At 41.4% G+C, this 16901-nt stretch overlaps 1 protein-coding gene across 2 annotated transcripts in view; it reads left to right on the top strand.

Annotated features, from left to right (window-relative positions):
• Positions 1-16901, top strand: part of MAP3K5 (mitogen-activated protein kinase kinase kinase 5) — a 191980-nt gene that overhangs the window by 134672 nt on the left and 40407 nt on the right. For both annotated transcript variants that reach the window (XM_087865517.1, XM_045814734.2), the window contains 4 exons: positions 5717-5850; positions 11773-11900; positions 12983-13119; positions 14073-14178. In XM_087865517.1, coding sequence (XP_087721643.1) covers positions 5717-5850; positions 11773-11900; positions 12983-13119; positions 14073-14178 — 505 coding nt within the window. The remainder of the gene's footprint in view (positions 1-5716; positions 5851-11772; positions 11901-12982; positions 13120-14072; positions 14179-16901) is intronic.

The raw sequence follows: 16901 nt of genomic DNA, 5'->3' as shown, positions 1-16901 counted from the left end.
TTTTAGTTTTTAAAACGCTCTTTCCTCCACCCCTGACGTTTTCCATGTTTCCAATTTAACACACCTTATCGTCCCTTGGCCTGTAGCCCAGCTCTGTTCTACTTTTTTTTTTTTGGCATATAGACCAGGGCAGTCTCCTCAAACCTGCCTTTCCAATTTGTATCTCTATATGGTTAAGAATAGAAAAGAAATTTTAAAAACTAAGCAGCAGTTACTCCCTGGAATGGCTTCCAATCACTTTGGTCTTATTAAAAGTCCTTTTGATATTTATGGTGACCACTTTGTTCAACAGGAATTGACTGCCATACCTAATAAGTAATCTTTTAAAAAAGAAGAGTCTTTTGATGCTTTGGATTCGGAGGGGAACTAAAACTGGGGCAGCCTCATGGAGGTTTATCTATTCTTCACCACACTGTATAAATATCCCTGTGGCAAAACTCCTTTCAACCAAAAATAAACTGATGCTGACTTTCAATGATTTGTTTTGGCACCTGGTTTATAAAAAAAAAATGTTTCTCATCAAATTTTCTATATCCCAATTAATCAATTAAGTAAATAACTGCTGAGCATCTTCAAACCAGATATTGCCAAGACGAGGGGTAGAGCAATTAAAGATAAATCGTAGCTCTCACAAAGCTCAGAGTTTAGACAGGGATGCAGACTGAGCAAGAGAAGGAAGAGTTTCGAAAGCATGAATAAGGGCGGAAAGCCTTGGAAGCACATCAGACCAGAAAGTAATCCAGCTCCTGAGTGTCAGTTGGGCAGTTCAGGAAAGCTTCCTAAAGCTTGGTTTTGAAAGACAAGGCAGAATTACCGAGGTAGAAAACACAGCATGTGCAAAGGCACAAAGGTCTCGGGAACCTCACTGAGAGATTTTGGAGGAGACTGATGAGAGAGAAGGTTGGACACAGAGACAGCACAAAGAAGCTGAATGAAACACCTTTTAAAAAAGCAGAGGCAGTGGTACAGACATGGACAGCTCACTTTGGAAGTTTGGACTTTGGAAAATTCACTGCCATCTTAAGGAGAGCGGATCAGGGAACAGGGCAACAAGAGAGGAAAGCCAGTTGAGTCTGTAGAATTGGTATGGTAGAAAAGCATGGAAGGCCTGATTCGAGGCAAGAACAGATACACCTGATAGCATTCGGCAATCAGTTGGATATGGGGAGTGAGGGAAAGGAAAGAATGGAGTCTACGATGGCCACCAGATGTCTCCCAGATACCTGTTTGGATAAGAGAATGAATGTTCCATGAATATTGATGACACACTGAAATACCTTTATCATGATGGTGTTTGGAAACAGAAGTAAGACTATCCCTACAATGTTGGTAGTGGTCGGAACACTAAATCAGGAATCATGAGCTGGGTATAAACCACAAGTCTAATTGTTGTGTCACTGGAAAAGATATTTCTGATCATTTGTAAATTGAAGCTAATCATAGTCCTTCCCTATTCTGACACAGGCTTATTATGACCATCAAATGAGATAGGTTATGGAGAGTTGATTTTTTTTTTCTTTTAAATTATAAAGCATTATAATAATGTGGTGGTAGTACCAGGTTCAGTGTGTAGGTGTCTACGCCCCTGATAGGGCACACTAGCAAAGATGAGCTCCTTTGGTGATTGGTCCCTGGCCTGCCTCCTGCTGGCCTGGGTCCTAGCTGGTAGATTTCCAGCATGTGTGGCCCAGCATATGGAAGTCTGGGCCACTGGAATTGGGTGTGGAGTCTTAGGCTCTTTCTGGTGGAATTTTTTGACTATTTTTCCTGCCTCTTTGCTGGAGCCTAGTGTTATCTTCCAGTCGGAGGAAATTGCTAAATGATTCCTGCTCCCTGTTCCCTCACCCTGAAAATGTGCCAGATGTTCTGCTCTGGACTAGGACCATCTTTGGCCTTACATTAGACATCCAGAACAGGAGAATTCTTTCATGTTCATGGGGTATAGTGTTGCCAATGGGAAAGTAAGATGCGTCCCTTCCAGAGCATGGCGTTTGTCCTTCGCCAGAGAAGGATCCATGGTAGGGAGGTCAGTGCTCGCCCAGTCCTGGCTTGGTGCTGGGCATAGTTTTCCCCAGGAGAATACAACTAATTGCTTTCTCTCAGTGCTTGGAAACCTGTTGGAAACAAATAAACTGAAGCTGGTAATGACAAAACCACATTTTCCTCATCCTCCTTGGCAGTGGTCCCTCAAGTCAAGTCTGTGTACCCTGGAGAGTTTGCAGAGTGATCTGATTACTACCTTTGTAGGTAATTTGTCCTTTTTAATGTCTGCTTCCTTTTTGATCTTTTGTTTGCTTTTTATTTGGTAATTTCCCAATACCATGTCTGCGTGCGAATTTCTTTTTTATTTTTCCTACTTAGGGCTCAGTTTTCAGAAGTTATGTTTGATTCTGTCTCGGATCTGCCTGGCCTTTTTTGGAATGTTTTATCCTTTTCTCCTGGTTTTTGATTTCTTATTTTATATCTTTATGTTAAATGTACTTATTTTAAAGTTTTTGTTTCTTTTGCTTTATGAAGTTTAGGGAAATTGATATTTGTCAAATCTGCTAACTCGCTGGTGGTGAATTATTTCCTTATATGTTTTAAAATTTGGGGTTGTGAGCTCAATTTCAATGACATACTATGAGTGAGAATCCTGCATGGTCCGTCTTAAGGGAGTCTCTCTTTAAGATGTTTTTGCTTTGTTTCTGCTAGTACTCCAGGGATGTTCCAGGCTGAAGAGCAATTATACGTATCATGATAAGTGTAAATTTGAACTAAACCAGCATGAGTACCAGCCTATGGTGGAAATTATTCGGAGTATTCAGAAAATATTGTTTTTGTCCACCCAGAGCTCAGTTTAAGATGGATGAGCTTTATTTTTGTTTCCCTGTGCAGTGGGCTAGCTCTATGCTAATCTACCCTTTCATCAATTATAGTCCTTTAAGGACCCTGATTTCAAGGGTCCATCTCTTCACCTGGTCTTAGGCACAAGGTCCCGTTTTCTATCCCTTTATGGGCATTAAGACGAAATACCAGATAAGGGGTTGACAGACTATAGCCCAAAGGCCAAATACAGCCTGCCACTACCCTTAGTAAATGTAGTTTTACTGGAACACAAGCATGCCCATCTGTTTATATTGACTGAGCTGTTTTCGTGGTACAATGGCAGAGTTGAGTGGTTGCCACAGAGATCATATGGCCCACAAATCTGAACATATTCAATATCTGGCCCTTTAGAGAAAGCATTTGCCAACCTCTGCCCAAGATTAATGAGACTGAAAGCCCAGCCCTCATCCCCACCCCTTGGGCTGCAGGGACATCAATTATGATTACCCCTCAAGTGGTCCTCTTTCTCTTTATTTCTAGCTCCTGGCAGTCTTCTTTACTTTTTTTAAGCCCTGCCAGGCATTTAAAATGTGTCTATTTTGGGACGCCTGGGTGGCTCAGTTGGTCAAGTGCCTGACTCTTGATTTCAGCTCAGGTCATGATCTCAGGGTCGTGAGATCAAGCCCTGCATCAGGCTCCACAATGAGCGTGGAGCCTGCTTAAGATTCTCTCTGCTCTCCCTGTGCCCTTTCCCCGCCACTTGCATGGTCTATCTCTCTATATATATCCCTCTATTAAAAAAAAAGTGTGTCTATTTTATTTTATGTAGGTGTTTTTAACAGGAAGTCTTCCAAATACCAAGTCCACATATTACCTTCTATTTTCTTGGATAATATAGACTGCTGTGTGCATAAGATGTTATTTATGAACCTAACGACAACCACAAATCAAAACCCCACAATAGATACACAAACAATAAAGAGAAAGGAATCCAAGCATATCACTAAAGAAAGCCATCAAACCACAGGGGAAGAGAGCAAAAGAAGAAAGGAACAGAGAACTACAAAAACAACCATAAAACAAATAATAAAATGGCAGTAATGACATACCTCAATGATTACTTAGAATGTAAATGGATGCTCCAATCAAAAACATAGGGTGACTGTATAACAAAACAAGACCCATCGATGTGCTGCCTACTAGAGACTCACGTCAGACCTGAAGACACCTGCAGATTGAAAATGAGGGCATAGAAGAATATTTACCATGCAAATTGAAGCAAAAGGAAAGCTGGGATAGCAATAGGTTTATCGAACAAAATAGACTAAAACAAAGACTGACAAGAAACAGAAAAGGACACTACATGTTGATAAAGGGAGCCATCCAACAAGAGGATATAAAATTGCAAGTATTTATGCACCCAACATGAGAGCACCTAAATGGATAAAGCAACTATTAACAGACATAAAGGAAGAAATTGACAGTAATACAAAAATAGTAGGGAAATTTAACACCCCACTTACATCAATGGATAGACCATTTTGACAGAAAATCAACAAGGAAACTGTGGTTTTGCATGAGACATTGGACCAAATGGACCTAACATAGATTTAGAACATTCCATCCCAAAAAAGCATAATACGTATTTTTTGAAGTGCACATAGAACATTCTCCAGCATCGATCATGTTAAGCCACAAAACAAGTCTCAATAAATTAAAAAAGATTGAAATCATATGCATCTTTTCTGACCACAATGGTATGAAACTAGAAATCAACCACATGAAAAAATTTGGAAAGAACGCAAACACATGGAGGCTAAAAACATGCCATTGAACAATGTATGGGTCAACCAAGAAATCAAAGAGGAAATTAAAAAATGCATGGAGGCAAATGAAAATGAAAATACAACAGTCTGAAATCACTGGGATGCAACAAAAGCTATTCTGAGAGGGAGGATTATAGCAATCCAGTCCTACCTGAAGAAACAAGACTATCTCAAAGAAACACCCTAACCTTACACTTAAAGGAACTCAAAAAAAAAAAAAAAATCAAGCCCAACACTAATAGAAAGAGGAAATAATAAAGATGAGAGCAGAAATAAATAATATAGAAACAAAAAACAATAGAATGGACTAACAAAACTATTTCTCATTTTCAAAATGTATTTTGGCCTTGAGGAATTGGAGGTAAAGGGAAAATCCTTATTTTAGCATTGTCAATGCAGAAGACCTTAAAATTTTTCTTCTTACCCACAACCTTTTTTTCAGTGGCTTTATTCTCTTGGCAGATTATGAAATACTTGGACAGTATCAAAAGCTGAGAAACAGGGGCGCCTGGGTGGCACAGTGGTTGGGCGTCTGCCTTCGGCTCAGGGCGTGATCCTGGCGTTGTGGGATCGAGCCCCATATCAGGCTCCTCCGCTGGAAGCCTGCTTCTTCCTCTCCCACTCCCCCTGCTTGGGTTCCCTCTCTCGCTGGCTGTCTCTATTTCTGTCGAATAAATAAATAAAATCTTTAAAAAAAAAAAAGCTGAGAAACAGAAGAAAGCTCAATTAGATATAATATTGATAAACATTCTTGCTAATCATACTCATCTCTAGATCTGTGAAAAATAGGATTTAGTGGATAAAAGAATCCTAGTGGGCTTTTGAAGAAGCACTTCTCTGGATTTAAATACAGCGCCGCTACTGTGTTCGGAGCCATTGTGAAAACAGGACCGCGCGAGCGGCTTTACGTTGAGAGTGTCCCGTTTCTGGCTGTTGAAGCCGCTTTGAGCTTCATCCTGTTGTTGTGTGTGTTAAAGCCATTTGATAAAATAAGGGGAAATGCTCTTGGAAAAAGTTGATGTTTAAAATGTAGAATGCAAGTCACGTTTTAATCTTCTGTCCCCCGCGTTTTCCTTTTGTAGTATGACTATGAATATGATGAGAACGGTGACAGAGTCGTTTTAGGGAAAGGCACTTACGGGATCGTCTATGCAGGCCGAGACCTGAGCAACCAAGTCCGAATCGCTATAAAGGAAATCCCAGAGAGAGATAGCAGGTACAGTAATTGTGGCTAATAAAAGCTGCTTTCAAGGTCCTTTGGGTTGTTTGTAGCATTTTAGACAATGTTTTGGTGATATTCTAATGAACGACACTGTCTGAAAACGCCAGTGTCTTAATCAGCCCTCTCTGAGGTTTTGTTGCTGCGTCAGTGAGTGATTCAAGCACAACCCCCTGGTGGGGAAGGACCGGCCTCTCAGAGCTGACCAGGACAGGACTTCTAAAGAGTAGAAAAGACAATGGCCTGTGTGTGTTGGGCTCAGTTGTGTCAGAGAATGGTTGATTTATTAAATGGATAGATGGGGAGTAAGCAGGATCAGAAATGGTTTGAACCACAGGTTTCAATGTGTAATTTCCTTCCTAAGGAGCTTGAAAGTCATCCCTGCATCTTAACAAGTGGAAAGCTGACCACACTAAGACCAAATTAAAAATTCTTGGATCCATTGGAGAAGTAGAGTTACAGGCCATGCCACTGCCCCCAAATTTGGAGACACAGTCATGGGAGGTGGGGTATGGGGGCACATCTTTGTGACTTCTGCCTCTAGAAGCCCTACCAGACCCTCACAGTGATGTTCAAGAAAAATCCCCCCATGCTTCCAGCAGGGGGAAAGGGGAAAGGAACCATTTTGAAATATCCCACAGCTCTGTTCTTCCTAAGAAGGCCTGACCTCAGAGAGACTATTTTTACCAGGGCCTAACCTAGGAGAGTGTTATCAGAGCCTAAACAGCTGGGGGAAAGGAAGTACCCAACTCCTGCCCACCATAACCGTCCTGTCCCAGCTGAGGGCAGCAGGAGACAGGGGAGGAGGGAGACTGCAAAGCATTTGTGAGGCTCCCAGCCCAGGGGCCCAGGCTCTCGAAGAGACTGAGACCTAAGCATAAGATTACAGAATGCTTCCCCTGCCGGAATTCCTTTTACCTAATACATCATGCCTGACTTTCAACAAAAATGACAAAGCATACCAAAAGGCAAAAACACAGCTTGAAGAGACAGAGCAAGCCTCAGAACCAGACTCCGATATGGCAGGGATGTTGGAATGATCAGACCAGGAATTTAAAGCAACTTGAATGTGCTAAAGGCTCTAACGGGTAAAGTAGATAGTGTACGAAAACAGAGGGAGTGTAAGCAGAGATGGAAATCCTAAGTAAGAATCAAAAGAGATGCTAGAGACCGAAATCACTACCAAATGAAGAGTGCCTTCGATGGGCTGGGCAGGGCTTCCTCTCTGAGCTGAAGGATATGGCCATAGGAACTTCCAGAACTGGGGCGTGTGGGTGACTCGGTTGAGCATCTGGCTCTCAGTTTCAGCTCAGGTCACGATCTCAGGGTCGTGAGATCATGTCCACTCAAGACCAGCTTTCTTCAGAAAGGACACTCCCCTGAGTTGTCTGGGTCGTCTGTCTACCCAGCCTCTCCACTTGGAAGTTTCCAGGTTAACGTGGCGAAAACGGAACTGTGGATTTTGACCCCCAGGTGTGTTCACCCGACCCTGCCTCAGTGAAGGTTCTCCCAGCCATCAGCTGTTCAGGCCAAAACCTAGGATTCCTTTAGATTCCTCTCTCTCACTCGATGTCTCCTGCATCAGTAAGTCGTACTGTTGCCTCAGCTTGTGTAACACATTCTCAGTCTCCCCAGTCTTGCCCATCGCCACGGCTGCAAGTCCAACGTCAGCCTTCAGGTCTCTCGCACGGGCTCCTTGCCGCAACTGCCTGGTAACTAGTCTCTGCCTTCACTCCCTCCTCTACTTCTACTCCAGCCTCCCTCAGAGAAGCCACAGAGATGTCTCTGAAGTGGAAATCACATCATGTCACTGCTGCTTGAAACCCTTCCGTGGACCCTTATCGTAACCAGCACGAAACCCCGAGCCCTTAGCACAGACATCTGCCTCCCTCTGTGGCTCCTCCCTGGCAGCCGCACCGACCCGGGCACGCAGGGGCTCATTCCAGAGAACCCAGCAGGATTGCCTCATCTCGGTCCGTTCTCAGTTCAGACCTTAAGCCAGCAGGCAGGCCTTCCTCACGTACCCCAAGCTGGAAAACACACCCTCCCAAGCAGCCAGTGTCCCAGGTCCCAGCTCTGTTTGCCTTTCCGTCCTTAGGGTGTGACTTACCCCCATGGCCACTTTGCCTCCAGATGCCATATCTGCATTTGAGGTAGGAAGAAGAAAAAAGACAACAAACTTTCCCAGAAGCATCCAGCATACTTTCACCTCTATTCTATTCGCCAAAAGTGACCACCCTGAACCCCAAGGGAGGCTAGGGACTCAGTAGCTTTTTAGCTAGTCCTTTGTTTCCTCAAACAAAATCCTACAAAGAGGGAAGAACAGACGTGAGGTAGGCAAACAGCTATTGCTGTCTGCCCCACGTATGGTTTTCATTTTATTTTCTGTGATATTGTTGCACAGTTTCCTCTTGGTTAATCCGTGAGACGTATTTATGAATTCTCTCTTATGAGATGATGATAGAAATTATTAATGAAATACCTAGGGCAATATATATCAATTTGTCATATTAAACATTTTGTTAAGTATTCCTGTAGTTTACATAACACATACATAGATTTTGAAACAATATAAAATGTAAAGGGCTTATCACTATCCAGTCACTGCAGCAAACCTGCCCATCTTTAGCACCATCCCTTCCCCTCCCACCAGCAGGTGAATTTAAGTAGGTAGTTGGAAGCAAACCACTTTTAGAATCCCCTTTGTAACTTAAGTTTATTGGTCACACACACAAAGCACACACACACAGCACACCAACCCCAACAAAGGCCCTGTTCTGTAGCAACGCATTTGGCAGAATGTGGGTTGTTTGAAGGATGCCTGGGTGGCTCAGTCGTTAAGCGTCTGCCTTCAGCTCAGGGCGTGATCCCGGCGTTCTGGGATCAAGCCCCGCATCAGGCTTCTCTGCTGGGAGCCTGCTTCTTCCTCTCCCACTCCCCCTGCTGTGTTCCCTCTCTCGCTGGCTGTCTCTCTCTGTCAAATAAATAAATAAAATCTTAAAAAAAAAAAAAAAAAAGACTGGGGCACCTGGGTGGCGCAGTCGTTAAGCGCCTGCCTTCAGCTCAGGGCGTGATCCCGGAGTTCTGGGATCAAGCCCCACATCAGGCTCCTCCGCTATGAGCCTGCTTCTTCCTCTCCCACTCCCCCTGTTTGTGTTCCCTCTCTAGCTGGCTGTCTCTATCTCTGTCAAATAAATAAATAAATAAAATGTTTAAAAAAAAAAAAGAAAAGAAAACCCTCGTATGACAAGTGCTTCTCTTAAAGAGCTGGCGCTGGGCATCTCCTTGTTACCTATAAGAACAAAAGTGAAGTGTCTTATGTTATGGTGAGAGCACACAAGTTGTTTTCATCTGTATGCCCCGGAGAGGTTTTCATGTTGCATGTAAAAAGATAGCAGTTAGGAAGGACACTTGCTAAGGTAATAGGATGCATGTGAATAATGCATGACCCAGCATCTACTACCCTTGGCCATCTGGAGTGAAGGATCAGAGCAACAAAAACAGTTGCTTCTGTGTTTCCTTCACACTTTAAAAACACTTGTTTGAGAATCGGAGTCGTAGGAGAGAAGTGGTGGTGGATTCACGCTCTATCCCAAGTAGTTGTTAATCTCAAATTGGCTTCCTCCTCTAATGTTCTACACACACCTGAACTATTTATGTAGATAGTTATTCTCTACCCCGCTGCATATTAGAGCCAACAGGGGCACTTTAAAAAATTACTGATACTCAGGCCTTACCCCCCGAAATTCTGGAGTAGGTCGTAGGCATTGATTATTTTTAAAAAATCCTTTCAGGAGGTGAGACGTCCAGCTAAGGCTGGGAACCACTGGTGTGGATGGATGTAGTGGGCATTTGACTCAGAGAAGGTGCTTTGGAAACACATATGGATTAATAATTTTTAAAGCCAAATATGTATAAGTAACTCTGATTATCTATACCATTTCTTCTTTCCATTGTCACAGCTAATAGAGAAGAAATAAGATTTTCTTGTAATTTCATAGATAAGCATTGCTTATTGACTTGAACAAATTAGAATTTCATGCTTATTTGGTGATTGGCACTCACCCTTTCACTTAGTGAGAATTTCTGAGTGTTACTAATCAATTTCATATTGCAGAAGAGTTCTTATTCTTAGCTAGGTTGAAACCAGACTATTATTGTAACTTTTAAGCTATCCTTTGGTTACATAATGGAGGGGGCAGGGGAGTAGCCTATTTCCTTTTCCACGATCTTATATTTAAATATTCATGATTGATTTTCAATAGAGGGTCAGGAGGTGGGAGTCCTTTGGCTCATCATAAACTGAATTAATCACTTGCTTCAGATTATTTAGTCATTTTAATGCCCTAAATCTGTAGAATAGACCCAATATTTGCTACTAATTTATCTCATGCATATCAAGAGCAATCTTATTAACTAGCGTTAATAAAGTGGCTTAAACACCATGGAAAAAGTAACTTGCAAATGTCCTGAGAATCATAACCTAAGTGTCTTACTGGTAACACCATAGACCTGTATTTCTCATGTTGTCTCAGTTACCAAAATGGAGTTATCTCTAACTGGTATCCTGTTAAGGGGTTTAGTTTAATACCTACCTTTATAGTTCCTAGAGCAGTTCTAAAGAAAAATAAAATGAGTAAAAGATCTAAAATGCAAGTTAATTTTTTGTTGTTGTTGGAAGCATTCTGAGCAATATTTTACAGATTATAAAAGTTTGTTTAAATTAAATGAATTTGAATTTCTGTAACCTCCTAATTGCTTTAGCTTTGTAGCTTATCCTGAAAAGCTTCATGAAAATAGCATTATTCGGTACTAACCAATTGTAGTATTTATTATTGGCATTCAAAAAAATCCATTCTGTTTACATGGATTTGCCATCATAAGATCTAAGCATTTCTTGTACTAGCACTGAAGCAAATAATGAGGCATCAGGTTTGTAGTTTATGGTCTAGTGGTTAGTGCCTTTCATACCTGTAACCTCCATTGTACAAGAGAAAAAAAATTAGAGAGTAGCTTTGGGTCTCTGATGCCCTACCATGGCTAGTTACACAGTAATCGTATTAATATAAGTATATAATATAATATTAGTATTCAAGATTGCTAAGAGTCTAAAAGCTTTATAGTACTTCAAATAATCATCAAAAGGGTTGTTCTGTCTGTTCCAGAAATATAAAACACTTTCACTGTATGATCTGATAAAACAATGTATGTGATTTTGAAAGAAACCAGACGGTTTGATGCTGGTCTTTCAGCATGAAGGCATGGGTAGGATGGGGTAAAAAAAATCATGATATACTAGAATTGATGGACCCAGTAAGATGAGGATTTGCCAGGAGCTCAAGGAGACTTGGGATATAAATGGTTTTATGTTTTCTACAGACGAGTTGCTGGGCCTTTCAGTAAGTTCAGGAATGAAAATGAAAGTGATTTGCAATTTTTATCTTCCAGGTCAAGAGTCTCCGGGAATAGTAGAGTTATGTTATGAGGCCAGTGGAGTAGAAAGTCATGTTAATGTAGACAGTGAGCTGTGTGGGTGCGTTCAGTTCTCCTAGACTAGTATCTTAACTCTGTCACTTACTAGCTTTAAGATCTTGGACAGGTTAGTTATCCTGTTGGTGAATCAATTTCCTCATTTGTAAAATGGGCATCTTAAAAGTACCGTCTCCTGGGGTTGTTGTGAGAAATGAGTTAATGTATACAGTAGTCTCAGATCAATGCCTGACACATTTCCCCTCAGACCCTACCTACCACCGCTTCAGCTTCACAGAGTTTATGTTAGAGAAATAAATACTTTAGATAGTCATATTTTACTTTATGTATGGACGTATATTTAGCTGATGTTTTCGATTTGTATTGCTTACATTTATACACTAAAATCTGGCTGCATAATTAGCTCATCAACATTTGCATGTCTTTTAGATACTCCCAGCCCCTACATGAAGAAATAGCATTGCATAAGCATCTAAAGCACAAAAATATTGTCCAGTATCTGGGCTCTTTCAGCGAGAATGGTTTCATCAAAATCTTCATGGAGCAGGTCCCAGGAGGTAAGAGATGTTTTTCTTTCTTTAAAAAAGTATAAATTTTTAAGGGCTTGAAGAGGAGCACGATTGAACGGGATTTACTAGTTTACAGGTCTTAATTTGTCTACGTTAAAAGATAAATTAGATTATGTTCATTGCAGCATTATTTACAAGAGCCAAGATATGGAAACGACCTAAGTGTCCATCATCGGATGAATGGATAAAGATGATGTGTTCTATACACGATGGAATATTAGTCATTCCTAAAAAAGAGTGACATCTTGCCATTTTCGACAACACAGATGGACTGTGAGGGCATTATGCTGAGTGAAATAAGTTTTACAGAGAAAGACAAATACTGTATGATCTCACTTCCATGTAGAATGTAAAAAAACCCCAAAAACCCCAAACAACGAAACAAAAAAACCAAGCTCATAAATAACAGAGAACAAATAGGTAGTTGCCAGAAGTGGGGGGGGGGGGGTAGGTGTGGGCAAAATGGGGGAAGAGGGTCAAAAGGTACAAACTTCCAGTTATAAAATAAGTAAGTCCTGGGGGTGTGATGTACAGTGTGGTGACTAGAGTTAACACTACTGTATGGGTACTTGAAAGTTGCGAAGAGAGGAGAACTTGAACATTCTCGTCACAAGAAGAGAATGTTTTTGTAACTATGTGTGGTGACAGGTGTTAACTAGACTTACTGTGGTGATCATTTTGCGGTGTGTATAAAAACTGCATCATTATGTGGTACTCCTGAAACTAATATAATGCTGTATGTCAATTACACCTCAATAAATTTAAAAAAAAATTAGACATGTGACATTGGCTTGGCAGTTTATTAGAAGACAATAAAAGTATGCTGAGCCATTTTAGTATCAGTCATTGTGACTTGGATCAAAGTTAGGGACTGAGTGGCCTTTCATTTTGACTGTATTAGATAATGAGCATCTTTCAGAGCATTTGAGAGCCCAAGCATCTAGTACTCTACTTCCTGGGCCACCAGGAATAACCAATACATGTTAGCTTAAATTAGTGTTCCGCCATTAACATGCTTGGAGGAACGAATCTGATAAAATTTTATCCGCTGTTTTCTCCCTGCTTTACAGGAAGCCTTTCTGCTCTCCTTCGTTCCAAATGGGGCCCATTGAAGGACAATGAGCAAACCATCGGCTTTTATACGAAGCAGATACTTGAAGGATTAAAATACCTCCATGACAATCAGATAGTCCACCGGGATATAAAGGTAGGATGCGCTAGGATTCATGTTTACAAGTTCCTTGGTAGGTAACTGTTTTCTTGGCAAAAGTCATACTGTGTTATGGATATTTATTTAGAATCGTAAATAAATAAACCTGAGATAGCAGAAATATAAGATACTCCCTCCTCTGCTCTAAGTCAGTTACTGGTATTCATGCCTTATCTCTTCTCCTCAAGGAATAAACCTCTCAACCGTGTTCAGCCAACAAAGTCTGAGCTTCCACTGCCCACCCGACACTGCTTTAGGCGCTTTGTGGGGGGAGGGGCACAGCAGAACAAACTTGGACAGGAGAGGGTCCCCACTCCTGAGGTGCTCACGGCTGCTTAATCTTTGTCTCCCAGCCCAGAGTAGCTACTCAGTAAATATTTACTACATCAATGGATGAATGATTAGGAGGGGGAAAAAAAAGATTCCTTCTTCTTACAAGTATCATATACTCATTGTTAGAATTAAAATTAAATAACTCATTTGATTCTCGTTAAAAAGAGAAAATTCAAAACTAATAAATTTCTGACAAAGGAGGGACTGTGGAAAGGAAGTTACTCTTGCTATCCCCCAATAAACCCAGATCTCATTTGTTTGCCATATCCCTAAATATTTCCAGGAAAAGAAGCAAAAACAGAATAAAGTGAAATGACTAGGAGATCATGACTATCTTAATTGAATCGATCCCACACAGGTAGCCCCTACAGTTGACAAACCACCCCAAGCTCTAACCAGGCACCTGTTTGACTTTGTGGCCTGCGTCACAGATTGGGAATTGATAATATGTAAACAAAAATGGTGTCAAGAATTCACTGTCGAGGTTAACTATTAATGGAGAGTACAGATTGAGTCCTTGTTTGCTCTAAGGACAGCTTTTCTTATTGGACTTACAAGCCAACAACAAACAGTAATGGAAGAAAGAACATTTTTGACTCAAGTCTTTTGTTCTCTAGGGCGACAACGTGTTGATTAATACCTATAGCGGTGTTCTCAAGATCTCGGACTTCGGAACATCAAAGAGGCTCGCTGGCATAAACCCATGTACTGAAACTTTTACTGGTATGTTTTTGCAGTGATGATACAGATCTTACGTAATTAAAGAAATAATTGCTGCATTAGAGCCTCATGTGAGAGATAAAGTCAGTCTGGGTTCTCACAGACATTAATGTGCATGTAATTTGATGCTCATTGAAAAATGTTACGCAGAATTTGATCTGGCTCTTTTCTCATCTTGTATTTCTATGATTTGCTCAAATCTCCTGCTTAATGCCACTGAAAAAAAAATTTCTTTTAACTCTCAATTTGTTATTTGTTTTCCCCTTCATGTCATTACTTCTCTCTTGGTTGGCTATAAGCACTATAACCTGACAAGAATTTTTTTTTTTAACATTTTTTAGCCCAACCTCTCTGTGATTCTTACTCATACCTTAATCACTTCCCATTTGAACTATGAGTTCCTAATCTGTTTACTCCCTGTGGCCTATTTCCTACTCACAATATAAATAACCCGTAGAATTTCAATTCAGAAAGAGGAAGTGACTCACCAATTCAGAATTGGGGTGGGGAGAGAGCTTGCCTCAGAAATTAGGCAATCGAGCCACCACGCTACCTCTGAACAAAGTCCTGGGGGAGTGGAGACAAAGTGATTGCCAAAAAGGTAACAAGAGGAAACCAATGCTCCGAGATGAATGACTGCCCTACAGTTACAGGAGGGCATCTGGAACTTCCATTCTGGTCTCCACTCAAAAGTCTAACCTCTCCACTCTGCTGATTCTCATGAGGTGCTAAGTCCTCGTTATTACCATCAGAGAAAGAGTAGTTTAACCAAAAAAGGTAATGAATATTTTATGGTCTAAGATAAAGCACAATGGCCAGATATCTTCCATGTCTGAATTCTGTGAGGTGCGTGGTAGGACCTCAATTTTGCAGATGAGGAGATTGAGAGAGAGAAGAGAGGTCACAGCTAGAGGTCACAACAGTTTGTAAATGATAGAACTCGGAGTTTTAATCTACTCTTAGTTCTTTGCTTTGACTTCCTTGTTCCAGTCCAACTTCCTCTCCACATTGCTGATGTGTCTGTTCTGGTAACCTGGGAGGGGAAAAGGAGAGAGAGAAATTTTGTAAATTTTCTCCTCAGAATATTCAGTCAGCAACGCCTCAGACCCAGTTCCTACCCTCACAGCAATGGGTATTTCAGGGCACGGCATTGAACACATTTGAAAGGTATTTTTTTGAATAAAATTAATTCCAACCTACTAGTAACTTTAAATGTCTTTCCATTTCTTGCCTCATACTCTCTCAATTTGGCAAGAGACATTTTAGATGCTGCCAAGACTCAGTAACTTCTGATGGGAAAATCCCTACTTTCAGACATTTTATTTGGGCAAGATGTTAATTTAATGCCTTCTGCTAATCTTAAAGACTTATTTTTTTTAATCCCCAAAGGAGTTGTAGTAAAGCAGTCCTCCCAGAGTCCTTTGTTTGCACTTCTCACACTGGCCTCACATAGTGACACATGTCACCAATGTGCCTGGTCTGTCTCCAGGGCTGATCAGGAGGACTTGGAGGGGTGCGCCTTGATCTGCTCATGGCTATAGGCCTCACAGGTGCTCAGTCAACCTCTAATGAACGGACTGGAAAGACATTGACCTGTTTGGTGATTTGGTGAGAGGGAAGGCAGCATCAACCACCATTTACAGAGTGCTTACTATCTATCTGACTGTGTTAAGTGTTTTTCATATTTCACAGAAATTCATACATCAGCCCTAATTCTTTGGAATCAGCATCCCAATTTATGATGAGAAATTCAGGTTCAAAGAGTTTGAATAACTTGCCCGAGGTCACAGTGCTAGTAAGTAATAGAGCTACGATTCAAACTAGACTTAACATGCCAAATGGAATTAATTATCTTCTCCCCAAACCTGTTCCACCCACACTCTTCTCCATCTCAGTTGGTGGCCTCCCAAAACTTAGAGGGATCCATGGTGCCTCTCTTTTCTCACACCCCAACCCAATCCACGAGGAAGTCTACTGGCTCTACCTTTAGAGGGCATCCCGAAATCGGACCACTCCTCACTGTCTCCACGGCTGCCACCCTCAGCCCTCAACTGCGTTGCCTCCAAAGCCTGTTCTCCCTGCTTCAGCTCTTACCTCCTACACTCTCCTCTTAACACTGTAGCCAGAGTGATCCTTTTAAAACATAAATCAAGCCCTCTTACTCAGAGACTTCAGTGGCTTTCTGTTTCTTTCAGAACAAACAAATGCTGAAGTCCTAATATGGTGAAGAAGGCTCTGACCTGATTTGGAGTCCATTACCTCTTAGACCTCATTTTCTACTCTTTCGCCTTGCTCACTCTGTGCCAGAAACACTGGCCTTCCTGCATTCCTTCATTATGCCATGCCGCAAGGCCTTTGCACATGCTCTTCCTTCTGCTAGTAACACTGTTCTCCCAGCTGTCTGCATGGCTAAGTCCCTGTCCTTCAAGCTTTATCTCAGATGTCATCTCAGTGAGCCTACCATGGCTGCCCTCCCTGGGCGCTCTCGCTCCCCCTTCCCTACCTTTTTTTTTTTTTTTTGTCATTGACACATCACTTTCTAACCTACTATATAATTTACTGATTTATTATGTTCTACTTTAATGTCTGTCTCCCACTGCAAAAAACGCAGGCTCCATGAGCCCAGGATTTCTGTTTACTCCACTGCTATATTCTAAGTGCCTGGCCCACAGTAGGTCCTTGATATAAATCTGCTGAATGAATGAGCAGATTAAGTGGGATGTCAA

The sequence above is a fragment of the Ursus americanus genome, chromosome 11 (assembly GCF_024610735.1).
Source record: "Ursus americanus isolate L20-20 chromosome 11, mUrsAme1.1.p, whole genome shotgun sequence".
In the NCBI taxonomy this organism is placed as follows: domain Eukaryota; kingdom Metazoa; phylum Chordata; class Mammalia; order Carnivora; family Ursidae; genus Ursus; species Ursus americanus.
This window is presented reverse-complemented; position numbering and strand designations above follow the sequence as displayed.